Source organism: Thermobia domestica, chromosome 9, assembly GCF_964235325.1.
Source record: "Thermobia domestica chromosome 9, izTheDome1.hap1.1, whole genome shotgun sequence".
NCBI lineage: Eukaryota > Metazoa > Arthropoda > Insecta > Zygentoma > Lepismatidae > Thermobia > Thermobia domestica.
Window position 1 is genome coordinate 107,102,248 of NC_137462.1, and position 22,128 is coordinate 107,124,375.

At 37.3% G+C, this 22,128-nt stretch overlaps 1 protein-coding gene across 8 annotated transcripts in view; it reads right to left on the minus strand.

Annotated features, from left to right (window-relative positions):
- bbx (bobby sox) overlaps nt 1–22,128 on the minus strand; it is a 205,292-nt gene that overhangs the window by 39,663 nt on the left and 143,501 nt on the right. For all 8 annotated transcript variants that reach the window (XM_081771660.1, XM_081771665.1, XM_081771661.1 and 5 more), the window contains 3 exons: nt 10,475–10,717; nt 6,840–6,996; nt 4,461–4,633 (listed from right to left, as the gene is read on the minus strand). In XM_081771660.1, the coding sequence (XP_081627786.1) occupies nt 4,461–4,633; nt 6,840–6,996; nt 10,475–10,717 (573 nt within the window). The remainder of the gene's footprint in view (nt 1–4,460; nt 4,634–6,839; nt 6,997–10,474; nt 10,718–22,128) is intronic.

Genomic DNA, 22,128 nt, shown 5'->3' on the forward strand with positions numbered 1-22,128 from the left:
CATATACAACATATTCTATATGTTTTTATTTCAGATATATGCTTAAGACATGCAATAAACTAAGTTTCAGTTTGTATTTTTAATGCATTTCATATCACCTGCATGAAAAACATGCGCAGCGTGTACATAATTTTACTTTAAGAAACTTCGGGAAACATCCTGAATTAGAAAAGATGAGAATAATATCGAACTTAATCTTAAGTAGATGTGTAATAACAATCATGACTGGATTACTTCCGCACAGGAAAAGGTCATTGGTATTTTTTCGTAGTTTCTGCGGCAATGAACATTCGGATTTTTTTTTTTTAACTCATCAACATTGTTAATACGATCAGAAAACACGTACTCAGTTAGCATACTACGGGAATTAATGAAGATCATTGCTATAGAGATTGATTCGTTTCCATCGGAACAAACTGAAGATGTTGCCTACCTACGATATTCCACCCCGCTACCAACGGACATGTTCGATGTGATGGTCACCAGTGTAGACATCTGCACGATACCGTAGTTTCCACTGCGGGAGACTGTTACAGCTGTGCCAGAAGTATACTGTCCCTTTTCTACTTGCAGGGTTCCCAGGACATTTATCGTGCCAACCTAATTTATAAAAGGCGCCGTTTAAGAAGTCCAAAAACACAGTAATAAATGGGACTAATATCTGGACCCTTAATGGAAATGTCCAATAACGGAATATCATGGATACCAGTTGCAGCTGCTGTGTTGGTACAAAACTAATGAATTTTTTGGCCGTGTGACTTAAAAACTTTCTCATGCTGCAGTTCCACACGATGGAGTCGTCACCATACAATGGTGATATTTCGTCTGTGTAAACTGGAGATAGGACATGTTCTTATTATTAAGAAGCATTTTTTTTTTTTTTTTTTTTTTTCAGTGTTACTAATCTTGAGCTTCCCTCTGCAGCAAAAACCAGTAACAGCCATAATTTTTTTCGAGGAACTTTCTTTGCATACGCGCACAAGTTACATCGGCCTTTTTCATGAACACCTCTGTAAGAGATGGCCCAAACTTTCCCGTAGCTACTTAGATCTATGCTTCGTCCATTATCACGACAAATTTTCAGCTGTTACACGCTAGGCAGCGCTTGTATAGCCTTCTGCTCTTCCACCTTCGCTCCATGATATGCCACGCTGTTAACGCATGCAAACTGGCCTTGCGGACAGTTTGCGGCCTAGATTTGTGATGGATTGTACCCATTCACTGTGGAGTGAATTATATGTAACTATTTGGCCATAACACGTTGTAATATTGGATTTTCACAGGTCGCCACATCCCAATCATTTTTAGCACACGTCTTTTGAGTTTCCCTTATGCCCTTTTCGGATGCAATTTCGTTCATAATATTAGTTGTGGAAGAGACTGAAGTGCATCAACGTTTAAGGCCCATCTTACCACAAATCAACTGTTACGACACTGTTCTACTATGTGGGAAATGCGAAAGTTTGCATGGGGAAAAATTCATGATGTACCCTTCCCAACAGGGATTTCTTTCGCCGGCATTTTACCCACTACACCAACAGCTGAGATACTGACATATGTATACGTTCAGTTTTGCTGCTGCGAAATCCGGTTTCACAGATATCGCTATCTGCAAGTTGTTCGGTTAAAACATCAGTCTCTGTATATTTAAGGATTCTCTACACGTTTCTTAGATTTGGGATAAAATTTAAGATATGCATGTCAAAGAACAGAAGATATAACGTCAATATAAATTGACAAATAATGTAAACCTGAGAAATACGTTATACACAGAACAACGGCAAACTTACTACCTGGTTTAGAAGAAAGAAAAAAAAAATGATCACTCACCTCACTCTGAAAAGTCTTGTACATATCTACATACGGAATTAAACATGTGTCAAATGATCTCTGACCAACTGAATTCTTTATTCGAAAGTATGTATGTACCGTATCTACAGCTGCGACAATATGCCCTTAGAGAGAGGTATGAGTGGTTAAAGAGAAAAAAGTCTGAACACTACCGTTTGAGAAAATACTTTGTGAAAATTGCAACCCCATGGAGGAGTTATATTATTCACGTCAAAATTAAATATTGCAAAGTACATGATTTAAATGATTAGAACTGCCGAGATATTGGACATGTCAGGGATCATAGTGTCTTTTGAACTGCCATAGTTAAGACCATAGTGTAAGATCCATACAAGTACTAATGTTTATAGGGAAGAAGTCATACTTTTCTTCACACACTTCAGACGCTTACATTCCAGCAGGACAATCCTCAGTCACATGCTGACTAACATGAAAAAGCCTTCGCAGCATAGCAGACATGGATTGCACGTTCGTCGCCAGGCATGTCACATACTGAATAAATATATCTGGGATGTGATCAGTCAGCCTGTCGGAAACCTCCAGAAGTCAGCGCCATAATATGTGAAGTTATATATACGTAGCCATGGCATTTAATTTCAGAAAAACGCATCTTTATTAGCACTGAATAACTGATTTGTGGCTGGATGAGGTTTCAATAAACTTTTGTTTTCTCTGTAATTCTGTGCCTAACTCATCTTGTATTGTACCTATATTGTGTTGACAGTTTGACTATGAGCTAGAGATGCAAGGGCTCGCAAAAAAAACAACGGCTTTTTAGAAGAAAAAAAAACTCTGTTTCTTCTGCTTCGCTTTTTTGCTTGGGAAATTTTGGGCTTTTTGAAAATTTTGCTTTAAACTGATAAAGCGGACTTTGTTTGGCTTCTCTACAACAAAAAAACTCATTTAATTAGTGGTTGATGCAGATAATAATATGAAACCTCGAAAATAAACCATGAATTTCAAAAAGATTTTTTTAAAATTCTTAACATATTTACATTATGAATTCCAAAGGATTAACCAATACATGTAATAATATTTTAACCTCTTATATACAATAAGTACTTAAAAACAATGATACACAAGTAACTAGCAAAATTGTATGTAGTATTTTTACTTCAAAATATCACACACCGTCTTTTTGAAGCAAAATAAAGAAAAACATTAGAAAAATCTGCACATCAAGAGCTTCGTTTAGGGTGGTTCTGTACATTCTTGAAACTTTTTCAGTTAAGTTTTAACTTTCATATACAGTGTATGAATATTTCGAACAATTTTTTCACTGATTGATCACATACGTAATAATCTGTTACCACCTATCAGGTGCTTCGGATCTGCAAAATCGGTAAAGCTCCAAATTCTGTAATGCACTGACTGTTCCTTAAGCTTGTTCAGAATCGGGAAAGTATCGAATTTTCTGTTCATGGATCATATACGTAATAGACGGTTCATCTGAACGTATTGTTTCCTAGACTGTAGAATATATAATCACCATCACGGTTTATGCAGTCCTGAAGGTTTCTGAATTTTTAACAAGAAAATTCAACATATCGTTACGAATTATTATTTAAAAAAAAAAAAAAAAAAAAAACTATGGAATACATTTAAAAAAAATGGAAGAATCACTGTTCCAATTCACAAGACGACAAAATTGATTGTAATAATTATCGAGCTATTTCTCTTAACATTCTATTAATAAGACTGATTCCATACGCAGATGAAATTATTGGAGATTATCAGTGTGGATTTAGTCAAAATCGACCAGATATTTACCATTCGACAAATACTCGAAAAGAAATGGGAATATATTACCCAGTACATCAATTGTTTATTGATTTTAGAAAGGCTTACAACTCGGTTAGGAGGGAAATATTGTACAACATTCTTACAGAATTTGGAATACCGAAAAAGCTTGATTTATTAAGTGTTTAAATGAATACCAGAGTAAAGTCCGAGTAGAAAATGCGAGCTTCCACGTCGAGATTGGCCTGCAACAAGGATATGCGTTATCGCCGTTATTATTCAGCTTTGTTCCGGAGTCAACAATTATTACTGATAGTTTGCTAAATTAAGCTAGGCGATGATGTTCATTTTCTGGGACAAAGTTGTGATTCTGCATGTTCATTACCTGGAAAAGCATATAACCAGCCAGGCAAACTGAACTAGCAACTGGTGCCCTTAACTGATACCTTACTTTAAAAATAAATAAATAAATAAATAAAAAAAAAAAGTCAAGACACTGTTGCTCTCCACAAGACGGACCATCACGTAGAAATTGAATAGTCTATGCTTTGAAGTGCAGTTATCAGTCTTACATAACTCATATTGTTCTTTCGAATTACCTGTGAACTCACAAAATTGTCTATAGGTTTGAAATTGTTTCTTCGAATGATATTATGAAGAGACTATATCTTTTAATGACGGATGACATTAAATTATATAAACGTAAACAAACAAAAACTTCTATGGGTTAATTTTTATGTCGAAATAGAACACGAGGAATCAACACTAAAATTCTAGTTTGAGTATAAAAGCAAAATTTCTTTATCTGCTGGGTTCTACTTGAATTGTTAACTAAAAGGTATACAAAAGCCTTAGAACATAATATCTACCTCTGAATTAGGCTGAAATCCACCATCTTGTCCGAATGGTGGTCCTTTACCCTCTTGTGAGACCATTGTTTCCTGCAGATAACGTTTCTTTGGTGGTTTTGGTATGGTTGGGGACGTTGGTGTACTTGGTGGAGACGATAGCAGACTACTCAACCCACCTAGCTGCGTTTCATCTGTGCCAAAGAAAAAAAAAATACACTTTTAAAATAAATTTAAAAAGATCAGTGCGAATAAACAAAAATTGAATTTTCTTGCTTACTACACACTTAATTACTAACAATCAGCTTTATTGTTCATTTATAAATTGAAATATTTAGTCAATGAAGTCAGATAAACCTGTCTTTCGTACTGCTTCTTCTAGAAAAGGCATAACTGAAATGTAAGTAATTTACTAATGTATCAATATAAGTTAAAAAGTCCAATGAATTTCCACTCTGTCGATGACAGTTTCCTTTCCTGGCAATTTTCAACTTGAAGTTTTATACGAATATACACATTTAAATTTAAAAAATATTACCAAAAGAGAAAAAAATGTTTGTGGTATACAACCTATATAATTTTCATAACACACAGTTTCAGAATCTTCTCTTTTAAATATACCTATTATATGCTTTTAACTATACTAATCTGTAACAAATTATTGTTCATCATGTAATTAGACGAGACCTATAACTAAACGTGAGATCCGATCCACTCACTACTCGAGCGTATCTCGAAGACTCAGTATCTTTATCAGGGATAGAACCCAGGGTACGCCCACAGAAAGCACATGCGTTAGCCACTTGGACTCAGAAGAGCGCTTTAAGGACCTGAGTTTATTTCTCATTCTAGTTTCATTAGTCAATAACCAAAGCTACAGAAGTGCGCGAAAGTTGATAGCTAGGGTCCTTATCAGAAGTTAGAATAAAGTGTTAAATTAAAATTTTTCATTTTCTCATAAGATTATCACAATTGTTAAGTAATCCATTTTACCTAGTCTGGTCATAAATACTGTTACAAAGGGAAAAGTAAAAACCAGTGATTTTTAATTTTTTTTATTTTTTCTAATTATGCATAAGGATGTGCAGAACATATGGCCTGACAACAGTATGCACCAATCATATTTCAAAATTTACGCCGTTAGCACGCACAAACGCTCTGAGTCTGGCGAGCCCTTCCTCTACTGCAATACACACCGTCTTCAGACAAAACGTAACCATTGCTGCTAATAAAGAGCGCTTCAAATATCAAGTGTGGGGTGACTCTTCTTGCAACATATATCCTCAAGCACTGCCTATTGTTTATAATCAAGAGGATTAAGATTACGGCTCCTAGACGGCCGGTCATCAATGGATATGAAGCAAAGCACATTGTGCTCCAGCCACTCCAGGCTTTATTTCGCCTTTTAGGCAAGAGTAGAACCTTGCTGGAAAATAAATTGGATCGTTCAGAAAAGGGTGGGGTTAAAATGGATCGTTCAGAACAGGATGGGGTCAAATCTTTCAGTATAAACTACAGCACAGTATTTTGGTACACCCGAGCAACACTTTTCACGCCTTTCTCACAAAGTAAAGACGTGTGGTGTCACCATACCTCACTCCCCACCACACAATGGCTGATGTAGGATGAAACTCGTCTGGATTTTCGGAACTCTGTCCGTGGCTCCCCTAGATGATGGTTCATGGCTGCCCTAGATGATGAGGCATACACTATCATTTTGGCAATTCGAAGTCTTCCACAGTATACAGTTTCTCATCGATGAAGAGAATCGTTGTTGAAAGTTCGTGTACCACTACCCAGGCGTTCATATTCACGCTACTTGCTTGCCCCTTTAGGCACGACGTCAGAAGTCTGGGCGTTGACTGCTCGTAAGCTCAAAGACCAATATTGTTCCTGAACAGCCTGGACATCATTCGTTTGCAGATGCTAGTGTTCATATCATGAAACGGAACTGCCTGCTAATATCCGGGATTTCTGCTCACATACACCGCTACTGTGTTTAACAGCTTCTGGAGTCCTTACACTTCGTGAACTCCATTCTCTCGAATGTTCCTGAACGGACCTGGTATCAAGGAACTGTTGGATTGTGCGATACATACACGTGTGACTGATTCATTTTTTTTTTTTTTTTGTCAGTATCTATGGCCAAATTATGTATATTATTAAACAATTACTATCTTTGTATGTATAGGAAATCTACATAGTTTTTTTTTTTTCTGGCATTTTGACTGTAATTTCCTATTCTAAAAAAAGAGGCTATGATTTTTTTTTTCTTTTCGGTAATGCATGTTCATCCACGAAAATAATATTCAAGAAGTGTATGGTCAACAGGCCTATGAGCCAGATCATACTTACAAGTGAACATTAGAAGTAGCGAGTTAAGAAACTGTAATCACTTACCTGCCAACTTTCCTGGAGTAATTGGACCACAGTTTAATTGGCAGTCAAGTTTCTGAGGTTTCTGATTTGAAGGTCGAGTCATTAGTGTCCGTAGTGGAGGTGCTGGCAGTTTATACCACTTAAAATTAGGATTAGCTTTCAAGAAGGCTTCCTTGTACTGTAATTACACAAGAAAGGAATAATACATTTTAGTATATAATAATAAATCTTGTAAATGTGAGACAAAACAAAACAACCTTATTAAGTAGTATTATCAATTTAATAACTTTTTTTTTATTATTATTTTTTACGAAAAATGTTTGTAAGATAAGGTTACAAGACGTCCCGGTTTCCTGGAGACAGTCCCTGGTTTTAATGAAATTCATTTAATATATTATTTTATGCGTCCCCTTATTTATTTATTTATTATTTTAATTTTTATTTTACTTTAAGAAATTGTATTCTCAAAGACGATTGAAAGTGTGATGGGAAAAAAAGAAGATGAACCAAAATCAAAATCAACTCTTCCATTGATGTGCATATTGTGGATCTTTGCAGTATTGAAGTGAATAGTCTCACTTTAATTAAGAAGTACATAGCTGTGGTTCTAGTAGCATTAAAATTAGCATTATTACTGAAAATTTTGATGAGGATTTCGAAAATGTAATGTAAAGTCACATGAATTTACGAAACATCTGTTGGAAGTGGTGTAGTGGTATTGATTTTGAAAATGTCTTTTGTTAATTATGTTACGAATGTGTACGCTTATAAAAGACATAGTTATGTATGTATTACTCTATTTGTAAGTTTTTTATAGCATATATATATAATTATTTTGTAATTTTGACAACTGTATGCGTACTCGAGAATACTCTCATTTGTATGCAAAACAGGCAAATAAATAAATAAAAACTTCCATGCATTCATTTATCAAAGTCGTTATATCTTTATTCAATCTAGCCGTACGGAACTGATGTAGGTAGAAGAGAAAGAAATTATTAGGAGTTAAAAATATAGTCAGGTATTCACTGTTATAGACGGTATAATGTATAACATCCTAGAACATCCTTCTTTCTTCGAAACAGAGGAGGTGTTCGCTATTCCAAGTTCACCAATTTACATCGGAATAGAATTTCTATGATTCATGGCCGCCGTCTTGAAATCCATCATACTGGATAAAGCTTAAATTCTGGAAATGAAAAGGGAGTTATTTTTGATATGAAGTAACACACTGAATCCATTTACGTAATCAGATTTTACATGTTTGTTGTCAACGGACACTCAAACAGAACTTTATTTCCTTACAGATAAATGTCGATGCTACTGACAAGAAATATAGAAATGTCTGGTGAACGGAGCTGCCGTGCCAAAGCTGCTCACTTTAATAGCCTAACTCCGTAAAACAAGAGGAGTTGTAAACAAACCTCGTAGTGGTGAACTTAAAACTATACTGACGAAGAAACATTTATATATATATATATATATATATACGGAAAACCCGTCTTATTGGAACAACATTCATTATCGATATCTTACTGCTGAGCGATATTTGGAAGACGTGTTTCCTTCCTTGTTAAATGAAGATGGCAGCTTTCCTTGTTACTTCCAATAGAATGCAACTCCACCACACTATGATACAGAAGTTCGTGAATGGTTCAATATGTCCTTCACTGGTTACTGGATTCGGCGTCGAGGTCCAGCGGACCTAGGTCACCTCACATCACCTTTCTTAATGTTTTATTTGTAGGGTGATGTACAGTCTAAAAGTCCAAGACAGACTCCATGTTAAACAACACATTTTACAAACGTGTAACATTTCGTTAGAGATTCTTAGACGCATACAACTCGATTAGATCACACGTCTGCAACTTATGTGTTACACATGACAGATAACCCATCCTGTAAGCTATCTGTGCAATAACTTTTGGAAGACAACAGTTCAAACTGTTGAGTGTCAGTGCTCTTAACTCTCAAATTCCAACAAATAAATAAAATCTTATCACTTATAGGATTCACGGGAACTTTCATAGTATTACGTAATATCTCATATGACATTACATTTGAAACAATTAACCTCGATCCAATATGGCAGGCATAAACAAGAAGGCATGGTAAATAACCGATACCTCCATTATTTTTGAGAAAAAAGAGTGTTCTGAGTCTTTTGCACACCCTTAACATTACGCTCTCTTCAGGTTTCTAACAGTGAATACACGACGCTATTTTTAACTCGTTAAGAGAAAATTATGTGCTCTTTCAAGTGATACCTACTTCTTTGTCGTATATATTTTGATAGCAGAAAAAAATACTTTTTTTTTTTTTTTTTTTAATCGATTATCGCCACTCTGAACAGATGTTTCAAGAATTCATGTCACTTTACACATTTTGGGAGGTAGTGTGACTATTCACCCGCGTAAATACAGGCACATTGCACACAAATAGGAATTAGAGCTCGTTTACTGTCGAAAAGAAATGGAAATATCGAAATATCGAGCTCGTGGTTGTTTGCTGCATAACTTTAAGATGAGCTTGTCAGCAGCCGCATAAAGTCGGCAGTTGGGTATGTTGCTATGAACGAATGCATCGTTAAGCATTGGTTCCAGAAATTCAGACCGAGAGATCTGACTCAGCTTTTGTGATGAACCCGCAGTGGACGACTACATGTATTGGACGAGATCAGAAAGCAAAGCTGTGAAACAGAAAAAAATGAAATGAAATCTTTGAGTTTTACGTCCCACGGTTATGCCGGTTAGGCTAAAGGAGACGGTGATGATGAGAGATGAGTGAAATGGTGGAATGATTAAAGTGGGAGGAAACGGGAGAGCCCCGAGAAAACCCACGAGCACGGTGTTTGTCCACCACAAAATTCACTTGGCGGGGGCTGGGATCGAACCCGGGACCCCAAGCACCAGAGGTGAACGCACTACCACTGAGCCACCGTGCCCCCCAGCTGTGAAACAGAGTCTCTGCTGTTCCTTATACCCATGTAAATATTAATTACTATAGAAAATACCACATACAAAGTGAGCTGAGCTCGGCCACCAAATACAATGATCTTTATTCTTTAGACAATGGGCATCTCGCACAATAAATTTGATTCAAATCTGGTCAGTAGTTACCGAGGAATAAAGTTGAGTTGATTATAGTTTAGTTTCCCTTTCAGCAGCGAAGTTATATGAGACGTGGACCTACTGATTAACGTGGAATCCGAACCACATGAGCTCCCGCCGGGAATCGAACTCGGGTCTCCCACGCCACAGGCGCGTACGCTAACCGCTTAGCCACGAGGAAGCTCTACCGAGGAATAAAGTATCATATACACACATACACCTCGAGTGAAACTATAAACTCCCGCATGTTTACACCGGGAGCTAATAATGAAGGTTATGTATTTTCATTTGCAGTAACACTTACAACGGAATGGGGTCACAAATGGACACGACTTAAGTTTTTCCTTATTGGAAACGACCTAGTTTTTCCTTATCTCATATGTAGAAAATACATAAATTACCTATTATACTTTGTTTTTAAATAGAATTAAAATATACATGAAGCTAAAGCACATTTGAAATTCATATGTGGAAATAATTGCCAAAGATCACTGTAGGGTACAAAACTGACCCAAATTGTCACACAAGGATTAATATTGCATTTACCTCTTTTGCAAGTTCCGTGTACGATTTCTTCTCTGCTGCCTCCAAATTAGCCCACCACTCTCCAAGAATTTTTGTGATGCTCCGGTTCTCAAGGTGAGGGTATTTCTCTCTTACGACAGGGCGGTGACGTTTACAAAATATAAGGAACGCATTCATGGGCCTCCTGGCATGATGTGCAGGCTCTTCTGACTGTTCTTCCAACTCACCCTCCTCGACTAGGGCGGAACGTTCTTCAATTATACTCTGAAAAGAAAGAAAAAAATCAATTATGACAAGTCTTTCATATCTTTTAAAAGTACAGACTACTCGTGCAATATTAAAGATACAGTCACGCTCATCAACAAAAGAATTCAGAAGAAAAAAATTAAAATATTGAGAAATTAGCACATTTATTATTATTTCACAACACACAAGGGAGGCACAGGGAAACGGAAATTTTTGACTAGGATTAGTAACACTGTAAACGCTGGTATTTGTGGAACCGATCAACATCACTGAGAACGCTTTGTCATCTACTTTTGGTGAAACATTGGAAAGGTACGGAATGTGCGTTTGCTCAAATATAGGTCATTTCATTGTAACCTTGATATTCCATGAGTAAGAGATCCCTAAACTCAGTATGGATTCCTGGAGGAGCTCATGTGGCTCGGATCTCACATTAAGCTCGGTTTACGCCTCATATAGCCTTGCTGGTACACGGGACGCTACACTTAAACCAATCCAATCCAATGCTAAACTCAGTGTTTACGATCTCTTTCTATGGGAATAGCAAAGTGTGCAGCACAAGTCTTGCAACAATTGCTGAACTGAAACAGAAGAAATGAAAGATAGATGAAGCGAGACATGATACATTGAGTATTCCGGAAGTTTCCGTGCACCGAGATGGAAAGACATATTTCCCATGTATTCAAGAGGTAAAGTGACATGAAAGTCATAATCGATCATTAAATGTATTTTGTTCTGTTCTGTTTATTCGAGCATTTTTACCCCTGTTTCCCTTCGTTACCCTGTGTATTCTCTTTTTTTTTTACCTGTTTTTCACAGATTTCCAGGAATTCTGAAAATAACCTGGTAAGGATTGATCACATAATGGTTCTGGACGACATAAGTCCGCAATTTGACAATTACTTGTCATTTCGACTGGTGAATGGCATCTACTGACCTATGTAGTGCCTACAGTGAAATCTGGAGATTATGTATTATGGAGGAAGAACATTCAAATAACATATGTTGCCGATTTCTTTAAAGTGCCATCTTAAGTTTAGAAGTTTTTTCTTAATTATAAACATTTATTTCGTTGTTTCCTGTATGATATAATTTAGTCTTGTTACGTGCTAAGGAAATATTATGTATAACACTAGATTTCCTACACTTTGGTTAAATGACATTATATGGCTACATCTTCTGAAAATGAAATTTGCTGATAACATCCAATGTTATCAGTTCGAAAAACTTGTAACATAATAAATCCTGATGATGAAATACATTATTATGTAAGACTGATTAGGATTAATGTCCCTTTTCATTCCGACGCAACAAGACGTGACCTATTGTTTATAGTGGGATCTGAACCACATCTCAAGTTTGTATCCGAGGCAAGTATCCTAACCGGAATTAAACCCAGGTCAACATGCCCAAAAAATATCAGCGTTACAAACTTAGCCACGAAAAGGCACGAAATATGCTACTACTTTCATGAATTTTCAATTGCTTCATTACGATTTTAAAGGGAGTGATTTTAACAACTACATTATAACGAAGATTCACACCTGATGCGTTGCAGCTTTAGTATTAGCATAAGTTTCAACAACAACTGCCGTCTGTATCGAACTGATTACTTTTCATGTTTTACGTCACTCATATGTGGTACGTATCAGATAAACTTAATAGTAAACGTTATATGCATCAACGGTTGATCTTAACTTACCACTAACGTTTATCATAATAAGTTCATAATGGTTAATAAATCTTGAAGTGCTTCCACTTTATATTTTGCAATAGGTTAAAATAAACGAAACAGTTGGTACCACAGAACGATGATATTTTGCAGTTGTGAATTATGTATCTAAAAATATAATTTTAAATACTCGTAAGAACCAACGATATAATGAGACCAAAATCTGGAAAGTAATCAGTCACTGTACGTAACGTAAGAACACGTACGATGACGTATAAATTTGAGCTAGAACATACGCAACAAAAAGAAAGAACGAAGAAAAGAAAGAGAAGGAAACGGAAGTTCCCGTTTAATGTATGGAAAGGAATATGCGTGAATGTAAAAGTGTGCATCAATTGACAGCTTTTTATCTTTTTGGCGTGTGGCTAACGAAAGGAGCAGGAATTCTTGAAATATAAGAAGAAATTCATTATTGAGGAATACCAGGATAGAATCTTATTAATAAAATACACCTTATATAGCATAATAAAATATACACCTTATTAATTGCAAAACTAAAAGGTAGCATTTCTTCATTCCTCTCAAAATTTTACTACAGCAATGGTGTCTTAATAGTATAAAGGTAACCAAGAACGTTCTGTCACTTTTTCACCCACCACTTTCGAACATCGATATGTCACCTAAGACGTACTTAGAAGATCAAAAATAGTCCCTATCAGTATCGATGACCTCCTGCCAACGTTCTGGAAGGTCACGGATTTCATCGCAGTAGAACTTGGTGGCCTTGAAGCGAAGAAGGTATATCAAGTGCATTCTGCACCTCTACTAGGTATTTGAACTGGCGTCCTCTAAGGTGGTTGTCCAAGGAATGGAACAAGTGATAATCGGATGGTGCAATGTCTGGAGAGTACGGCGGATGCAAGTGTTCCCATCCTAGAGATAGAATGGTGTCCCGGGTCATCATAGCCACGTGGGGCTTAGCGCTGTCGTATAACAGGAGGACCCCTTTGCGATTTAGAAGCGCTGGCTCCAGAGTTTTGAGTTTTTCTTGAACACTCTCACCTGCTGACAGTACAGCTGCATTGATACTCTGACCAGCTGGTAGCAGTTCCCGATGCACGATGGCGCGAGCAGTAGACCAAACACACAAGAGGAACTACTTCTGGTGCAGTGCTGGTTTCGGCTGCTTCGGAACCGGTTCACGGGATGCTAACCAATGATGACGGCGCAGTGGAGCTTCGTACAGGACCCACTTCTCATTACATGTCAACACACTGTCCAGAAAGGGCTCCTAACTCATACGAAAAAGCAAAGAAACACAGGTAATCTTCTCGCGTTGCCTTCTGACCCGAAGGCAAATCATCTGGGGCCTATCGACCCAACTTATAGTGCTTTCCAAGTTGATTGAATGCTGCCAAATGGTTTGTCCACCCACACTGAACTGTAGTCCCAGTTCCTCACATGCCTGGCCACTGTTCGCCTCAATTGCTGCCTTAAGATATTCATTTCGTACATGTGTTTGTCTTCCGGCACGTGGTGCGTCTTCGAGTATTTCGTCACTATCCTTAAACTTGTCAAACCACCGCTGCACTGTCTGCTATAGTACTCGTGCCCAGTCGTGAAGCGTGGGATCTAAACCAATCAGAGAAATAATTTGTTTGAGCTCCAACACATCGGAAAACTTCGGTACAATTCGTGGAGCGGCTACCCGAGCGCACACTTGGGGAAACGTCAAACAGCTGAAATTCACCAACTACGTTGCCAAACTTTGAAGACATAGTAAACGAGTATATAAAAAGAGCATTTAAAAATTACCAATAATAACACTGCACAACAATAACTACTGTAACAACTATTCTAAAATGGTAACAATAGGACAAATAGTAACAACGAAAACATAACGCAACAAAAAAGAATTAACAAAACGGAACTTGACGCCAATCCGACAACACTGTACTCTCGGGAGATGTTTTCAGTGTAGCGCGAGAGAAGACACTGAGAAAATTTGATGGGTGGGGGTTGACGACCGGAACACACCCTCGCGTTCTATTGGGTGGTGAAATCGGTAGATCTAGGTCAAGCTTCACGAGTCGGCGCGAGTACTATAGTCACGACACCCTCACAAAAGGCCTGGATATCTTCCGCCCCGCTGCAGTGGAGTTTGACCCCAGTTTGAACATGTACAGGATACACGCTCTTATGACGATCTGTGGAGGTCCCATGTTCACTCTGTCCTTACGCAAGTTCACGGTGTAACTAAACTTCCACAACCAGGTAGTATGTTGGATATACCCACACCAACAACTGACCTTCGACTCACGTATCTCCATTCGCATCCAACTCACGGTGTGAGGGCCAATGGAACACAGACCTCCATAAAAAGCGACAGAATTTTCTTGGTTACTTTTATAGAACAAATACAGTTTGTGGAATTTTCTTTCACTTGATCATTCCATCCATTGTAACTTCTTCCATTCTTTTATTATTCATTTGCATCTGTCCTAAAGGATATAACTGAAGGATGAAGAAACATTTCACATGTGTCATATTAGATGGCTTATTGTGACTGCTAACTACTGCTAATTTTATTTCTCCCTCTCGGAAACAAAATAATAATAATACAAATTTTGATGCAATCCACGGTTTTCCTTTTAATCAAAGACAAAGGATTTTAGTACTCAAATGAAATTCTAACGGGTGGTCCAACTACAATGCACGATGTTAATTATGTGTCACACTGTAACGTCAAGGTTTTTGCCCAACTTAATTTGACATTTCTTTGTTTCAGGGTTTGGCAAATTCAACCATGGAGAGGTACACAATTGAGCAACGCGTGAAGATTATTGAAGCCTTTTACGAAAATGGACGTTCAAATCAAAATGCATTTCGTGCACTTTGTGATGTTTTTGGTCAGCATAATCGACCAAATGTATCAACAATCGGGAGAACTGTGCACAAATTTCAGAAAACAGGGTCTGTAGGAAATGTGAAGACAGCTGTGCATGCTCGCCAAGTTCGTTCTGCGGAAAACATTGCTGCTGTTCGCGATAGTGTGGCAGAAGAGCCGTCAACCTCGACTCGTCGTCGTGCCCAACAATTGAACATCTCACGAACATCACTGATGCGAATTTTGAAGGAAGATTTGAATTTACACACAAGGTTCAATTGACTCAAGAGCTGAAGCCTACTGACCATTTTCAGCGTCGTCAATACGCCGAATGGTTGGTTGAACAGACACAAGTGAATGGTGACTTCACAAAGAAAATCATCTTCAGCGACGAGGCACACTTTCACCTCAGTGGATTCGTTAACAAGCAGAATTGCCGCATTTGGGCACATGAGAATCCACGAGTGATTGTTGAAAAGCCGATGTATCCACAAAGAGTGACTCTTTGGTGCGGGTTATGGGCTGGCGGTATCATCGGGCCATACTTTTTTGAAAATGAGGTCGGCCAAGCAGTTACCGTGACTGGTGTTCGCTATCGCGAGATGATAACGGACTTCTTGTGGCCAGAAATTGAGGATATGGACCAGGACGATATGTGGTTCCAACAGGATGGTGCCACGTCCTACACAGCCAACGAAACATTGGCTCTTTTGCGCGAAAAATTCAATGGCCGTGTAGTCTCACGTGGTGGCGATGTTAACTGGCCGCCACGATCATGTGATTTGACACCATTGGACTTTTTTCTGTGGGGATATTTAAAAGAAAAAGTGTACGTCAATAAGCCAAGAACAATTCAAGAGCTAAAGGATGCGATAATGATATTGAACCTCAATTATGTCTCAGAGTCATTAAAAATATGGACCATCGGATAGAAGTCTGCCACCGAAGCCGTGGCGAGCATTTGGCCGATATTTTGTTTCACACATACTTGTCATAGATTCTTCTATCATAAAAAATATTAAGATTATTCTCTGAAAACTTTGTGTTTTATTTACAATTAACATCGTGCATTGTAGTTGGACCACCCTTTATTTTGCTTTAAGAGGCCCTATCACGGCGAAATTAAAATACCGCTAATTTCACAGTAATTCTATGATATCTTCAAATAGATAAAAGATAAAAAGTGGAACAAGACCTCCCTAGACAATATTATTTTACATGAGATACCGTTATCACCACTCACTTAGATATTTTCGATTTCAAGCCATTTAGAAACCCGGCATTTATTTTCGCGTTTTTAAATGGCTGCAAACGGAAAGCTACTAGGTGACTCGTGATAACGGTACCTCATGCAAAATAATATTGTCTAGGGAGATCTTGTTCCACTTTTTGATTATCTTTTATCTATTTGAAGATATCATAGAATTACTGTGAAATTAGCGGTATTTTAATTTCGCCGTGATAAGGCCTCTTAAATATTAAGACCGTGTGCGTGGGTTTTCTCGGGGTACTCCCGTTTCCTCCCACTTTCTTCATTCCACCATTTCATTCATTAATCATCATCACCGTCTCCTTTAGCCTAACCGGCATAACCGTGGGACGTAAAACTGAACGATTTCATTTTATTTTTAAATATTAAGAATTAATGTAGTAATCAGATAACTTGCATACATTTCTAGGTGATTAAAAAACCTGAGTTATATTTTCATCTTCAGCCTCATCTTCTTTTGTACAGTTTGGTCAACCAAGAAAAGTGACCTCTCCAATAAGGGAAAAAAAAAACTATTACCGAAAGCTCTCTCTCTTCTCTACTCATATTATGTTATGGCAAGTTCATATTATTTTATTCTCAAATTATTTCGCAAAATATGTTTTGAAAGGATATAATACCTGATCTGATAACTTAACCACAGGGTGTCTACTAAATGTTCATTTTCAAATTCCAGGTTTTATCAGGGTTTTCAAGGTTTATTTTTCCTTTTTTTCCAGGTCTATTCAGTAGAGTGACAAGTATTGTAACATGTATAAGTTAATGCAATTTCATATAGTTCTTAACAAAAACTGATTATAATTAGAGAATGCATATGGCAAGTGATAGTTTTTTTAAATGACAAGATGAAAGGAAAAAAACTGACTGAAAAGTAGGTTCTCAAAACATTTTACACAAGAACATGCTTAATTAAACTATCCTCTACCAGAAGGCCGGTTGAGAAAAATGTGTAGTAGCTTTAAATATCCTAATGTAGGAATACTATGCAGGGGTGAACGTTAATTAAACCGACAAATTTCGGGAAATGATTCTCGGTACCCAAACAAGATAGAAAAATGCTCTTTAACTCTTCTCCAGGGAGCATAGTTTCCGAGCTAAAAGGTGCCAAAAGTGTGGAAAAATGAACTTCCGACGCCTATATTTTCAAAATTATTCAAAGTAGAGAGTGCTGATTAAAATCTCACAAAGGAAATCATATGTTCAGAACAGATAAGACTTCCTTAAAGAGATATTAAGCTGCACTCTCTACGTTGGACAGGTTTGGAAATATAGGCCTCGGAAGTTCATTTTTCCATACTTTCGGCACCTTGTAGCTCCAAAACTATGTACCGTAGAGAAAAGTTAGAGGATTTTTTTTCTTGTTTCGGGCTCGGGAATCACCTCCCGAAGTTTATCGGTTTAGTTTAGGTTCACCCAGTATAATAGTAAATTTCCGTCAAAAACATTACTTCAAATAAACTAATATTATAGTAGTAGCACGTGAGTGTTAATGAACAATGACAAAAATCGCGGGAAAATAGCTTACTCACCGCTAAGTTATGGAATAAAATACCACAACAGTATTTTACTAGAGGCAATCCCCTTTAAAGTACTCTTGTGGTATTTTATGCTAAGTACTGGTAGGACTTAGCGATGAGTAAGCTATTCCCTGCCATTTTTGTCAAATTAGTATTAGTTTAGAAGTAAAAAGAAAATGATCATATATAATACAAATTCTTAACATATTGTTAAACGTTACTGCACTTTCTTTCTGGATGGAGACTGGCCATCAGTTATATTTTATTTAAAAATGTATTGTAACATGAAAGTTTAAGAAACTAAAAATGTTATGGAACCACGCACATTATATGAACAAATATAGAAAACAACTTTCACAGTGAACAGTTTTTGACATTTAACTTCTAGAGTTCAACATCCCTTTTAACTTTTTCGCCTGTTCTTCCAACGCATCTACTTCTGCTTCGGCGTCAGTTAGTATTCTTTTCTTCTTTAATTCCAACTCTTTTATTTTCTTCTTAATATCTTTCTTTTCTCGAGCTGCTCTGTCTTCTTTTTCACCACGGTCTTTCATATATTCATTTCTTCTGCTTGATGCATTCCTCACACACTGGATCATACTCTTTGTGATATTCATATTACGTATGCCACCAGCAACACGCACAGCATCCAACACACCTCTCTGGGGAATCAGGCACTCCTCTTGGAGATTTTCAACAATGCACTCTTTGCTAATGGAGAAACTCCTTTCCACTGCTGCGTTGCTATGGAAAAGTACACATATCTTATGCATGAATGTTTTAAAAGCATTGGAGATCATGGAGAAAAACGTCTAATCTGTCATTTTTGTAACTGAAATTTGATAGTTTTCGTGCTATGTCTTGGTCTGAACAAAATTTTAAATATTCCCGTTTCACCATATTAGCATCTACAGGTGTTATTTGCTCCTTCTCGACAAATGTCTCCAGGGCGAGTGTAATATGTGATTCACAAAGGATTTCGTTGGTCATAGTTTCTGGAGACAAGCAATTTACAGCTCCTTTACTTTTTCCGGTGATACACCTTTCGGCCACCGGGAATGGTGTTCACTGCGACATCCGCGGGCTTGGACTCCTGTTAAAAAGCTTCGGCACAGGAGTATAAGCGGAATGTGTTCCAGACCTGTCTACTACTCTTGCTACAGAACCATGTAAACCAATGTCTTCACAAAGCAGCAAATAAGCTTGATTCATACTATGCAAATAAGCAGCAACTACAGAGAAGCTTCTGGATTGTATGCCAGTATCCTCTCAGTGTAAGACACAAACTTAATAGATCATGAAATTTAACTTTTTCAATTACCTTACTCTCATCATCGGGAACTAATTTAGCTCTTTTTGTAGTCACTGTTATTCACAACGACCATGCCAAACAAATAAAATTTTATTTAGTCTCTTCTTGTACCCTCAACATACTTTCCAAAAACATTCACCGCCTGCACTCTGCTCACGTCTGTCTGTCTTTCTCAACTACGTCTCCACTGAATAAGTTATTATTGGCTTTTAACTTATGCTGTAGTATATAACTTTCTTGCATTTTACAAAAATATACTTATTCCATACCAATCCCAAAAACAATATTTTAAAAACAATTTTAAAACTTCAAGGTTCCTCGTCCAATTCCAGGCTATTTCCAGGTTTCCCAGGTCCAAAAGTAAATTCCAGGCTAATTCCAGGTTTTCAAGGTTTTCCAGGTCAGTAGACACCCTGAACCATCATCTGAAGTGAGTGGCTTGAGAAAATCGGGTCTCTTATAGCAGTTTCACTCAAGAAGTTTTCAACTGTTTTCAAAGGAATGACAATATTTATTGCGTTCTCTGATACCCAATTACACTATTCTTTCTCATTCCAAACTTGGGACGTTTGTTCTTGATATTTGTAGGGCAATAAACTCAACTTTCTCCTCACCACAGTCCTCATTACAATTACTCTAAACTGTTATCAATGTTTGCAGTTATGAGTGCGGCTACACACATAACCCATTGCCTATTTCTTCCATCAAATCAACGTAACAATATATATAGTAGACTAGACTATCCGGCTTAGTTCAAAAAATAAAATACCAGGCTATCATAAAATAAGTATCACTGTTCAGAGAACTCTGGAGGCGTAACCACTCGACAGAATTTAGCCAAACTTGGTACGAATATACTCGGAAATGTGCAGAAGCGATTGGTGTAAAAAAAAAAAAATAAAAAAAAAATCCTATTTTCACCACCAGAGGTAATTGTGGCGCTGTACAACACCAAGTAAGTGTAGCGTGGAAGAAAAACGACACTACTGATGCTAAATGATAAGAAAGGCTGTGATTACCTCTCCTGTAGATCTCGTGGCATTGATTACCAATGCTATTAATATCCCGTGGTCAGTGGCGGATTTACGGGGGACGGAGCTTTTGAGCTGAAGCGTCCCTTTAAAATTCTTGGATATCTTACAAAAACGAAATTAAATGTTAGTCTTTCCTGTGTTCATAAACTGCAAACTCCCCCCAAAATTCCAGGAAAAGATTAGTGTCAAGTATCGCCTACAGAGACTATTGTGTTTCTGTTCAGTGTTAAGTACGGTGTGTTATGGATGACAAATGACATTATTGATATTCAATGAAAGAAAGGCCTAATTATGCCCCCTGCGACGCGTGGCATTGATTTGTACTCCTATTGATAATCCAGTGGTACTGATGTGTTATGGGCGATGACGGTGAAGTGGAGTTCTGCCCAAAGGCAGGTGAAGGTCCTTGGGCAAGGGAAACCCATGGTCCTAGTAAAGTATGAGATGATGGTGACGTTCTAAGGACGGGACCTACACGTTAACATGGGATCCGACTCAAATGTCTTTATCGGAACTCGAACCCGAGCCCCCTTGATCACAAGGCAAAGAATGGGGAAAAAAGAAGCAAACCATCGGATCACCATCAATTCACTTCTTGCACATAGTGGCGCCCTAACCCGTATCACTGAAACACATGCAGGAGTGAGTGAGCACCTGGAGAGTTAATTACAGCCTTTCTTATCATTTAGCATCACTAGTGTCGATTTTCTTCCACGCTGCACTTACTTGGCGCCGTACAGCGCCAGAATTACCACTGGTGGCGAAAACTGGAACTAATTTTGTTTCCTACACCAATCGCTTCTGCATGTTCCCAAATATACTCCTATCAAGTTTGGCTGCATTCTGTCAAGTGGTTACGTCTCCAGAGTTCTCTGAACAGCGATACTTATTTTATGATAACCTGGTATAAATAAAAATAAGAGGAATATTTTCTTGAACGATCTATTCTACTTCTAACGTCTTCATCAGGGTTGGCTGGTTTAAACCAAGGTTTAAACCAGCTGGTTTAAAAAAAAAAAAAACCAACTGGTTTAAACCAAAAAAAAAAAAAAAATGTTCGTAAAAGTGTAAGTGTTTGTAAAATCCTGATGAACACACATTTGTGGGTTATCACGTTTCACTCCCGTATATTATTCGTATTATATTCAGACCTAAATTCCCCATTCATTACTCAAAAATATTATACTACAAAGGCAACTTTTTTTTATAAGTTTATAAATGTTTGTGATTTTTTGTAGTTGTTATTATTGTTATGTAATTGCAGTCGAAGAAAAATTCTAAATATTGTTTCGTTTCAATGTTTACTATTGATAAAATACATCGAAAATTCCGTACTTTGTGTGTGTCATACAGACCCCACGAGAGGCATTTAGTGAAATAAGTATCTTTGGTATCTATTTATGTATAAATGAGTCTGAGCCAAAGTGGACTCAAATAATTCGTATCTTTATTCACTTTTCTTATTGATATGCAGATTAAGTCGGTGTATTTCTTTAATTTGGACCAATAAAAGTCGTTGTTAACTAACTTGAACTAAATTAGTTCTTCTGTACTCCGTAGTACTTTGAAATTGTTCATATGTAATTCTGTGTAATGGTTTCACTTGTGCAACTGTTTATCTTTTTGTCCTTCTGAAATGACTCTTGACAGTTATATTAAGAAGCATGTAAAGATCAGTACAACGTATTTTTTTTTTTTTTATCAGGATTCCTTCGTGAGTGAGTCGGCAGACGTATC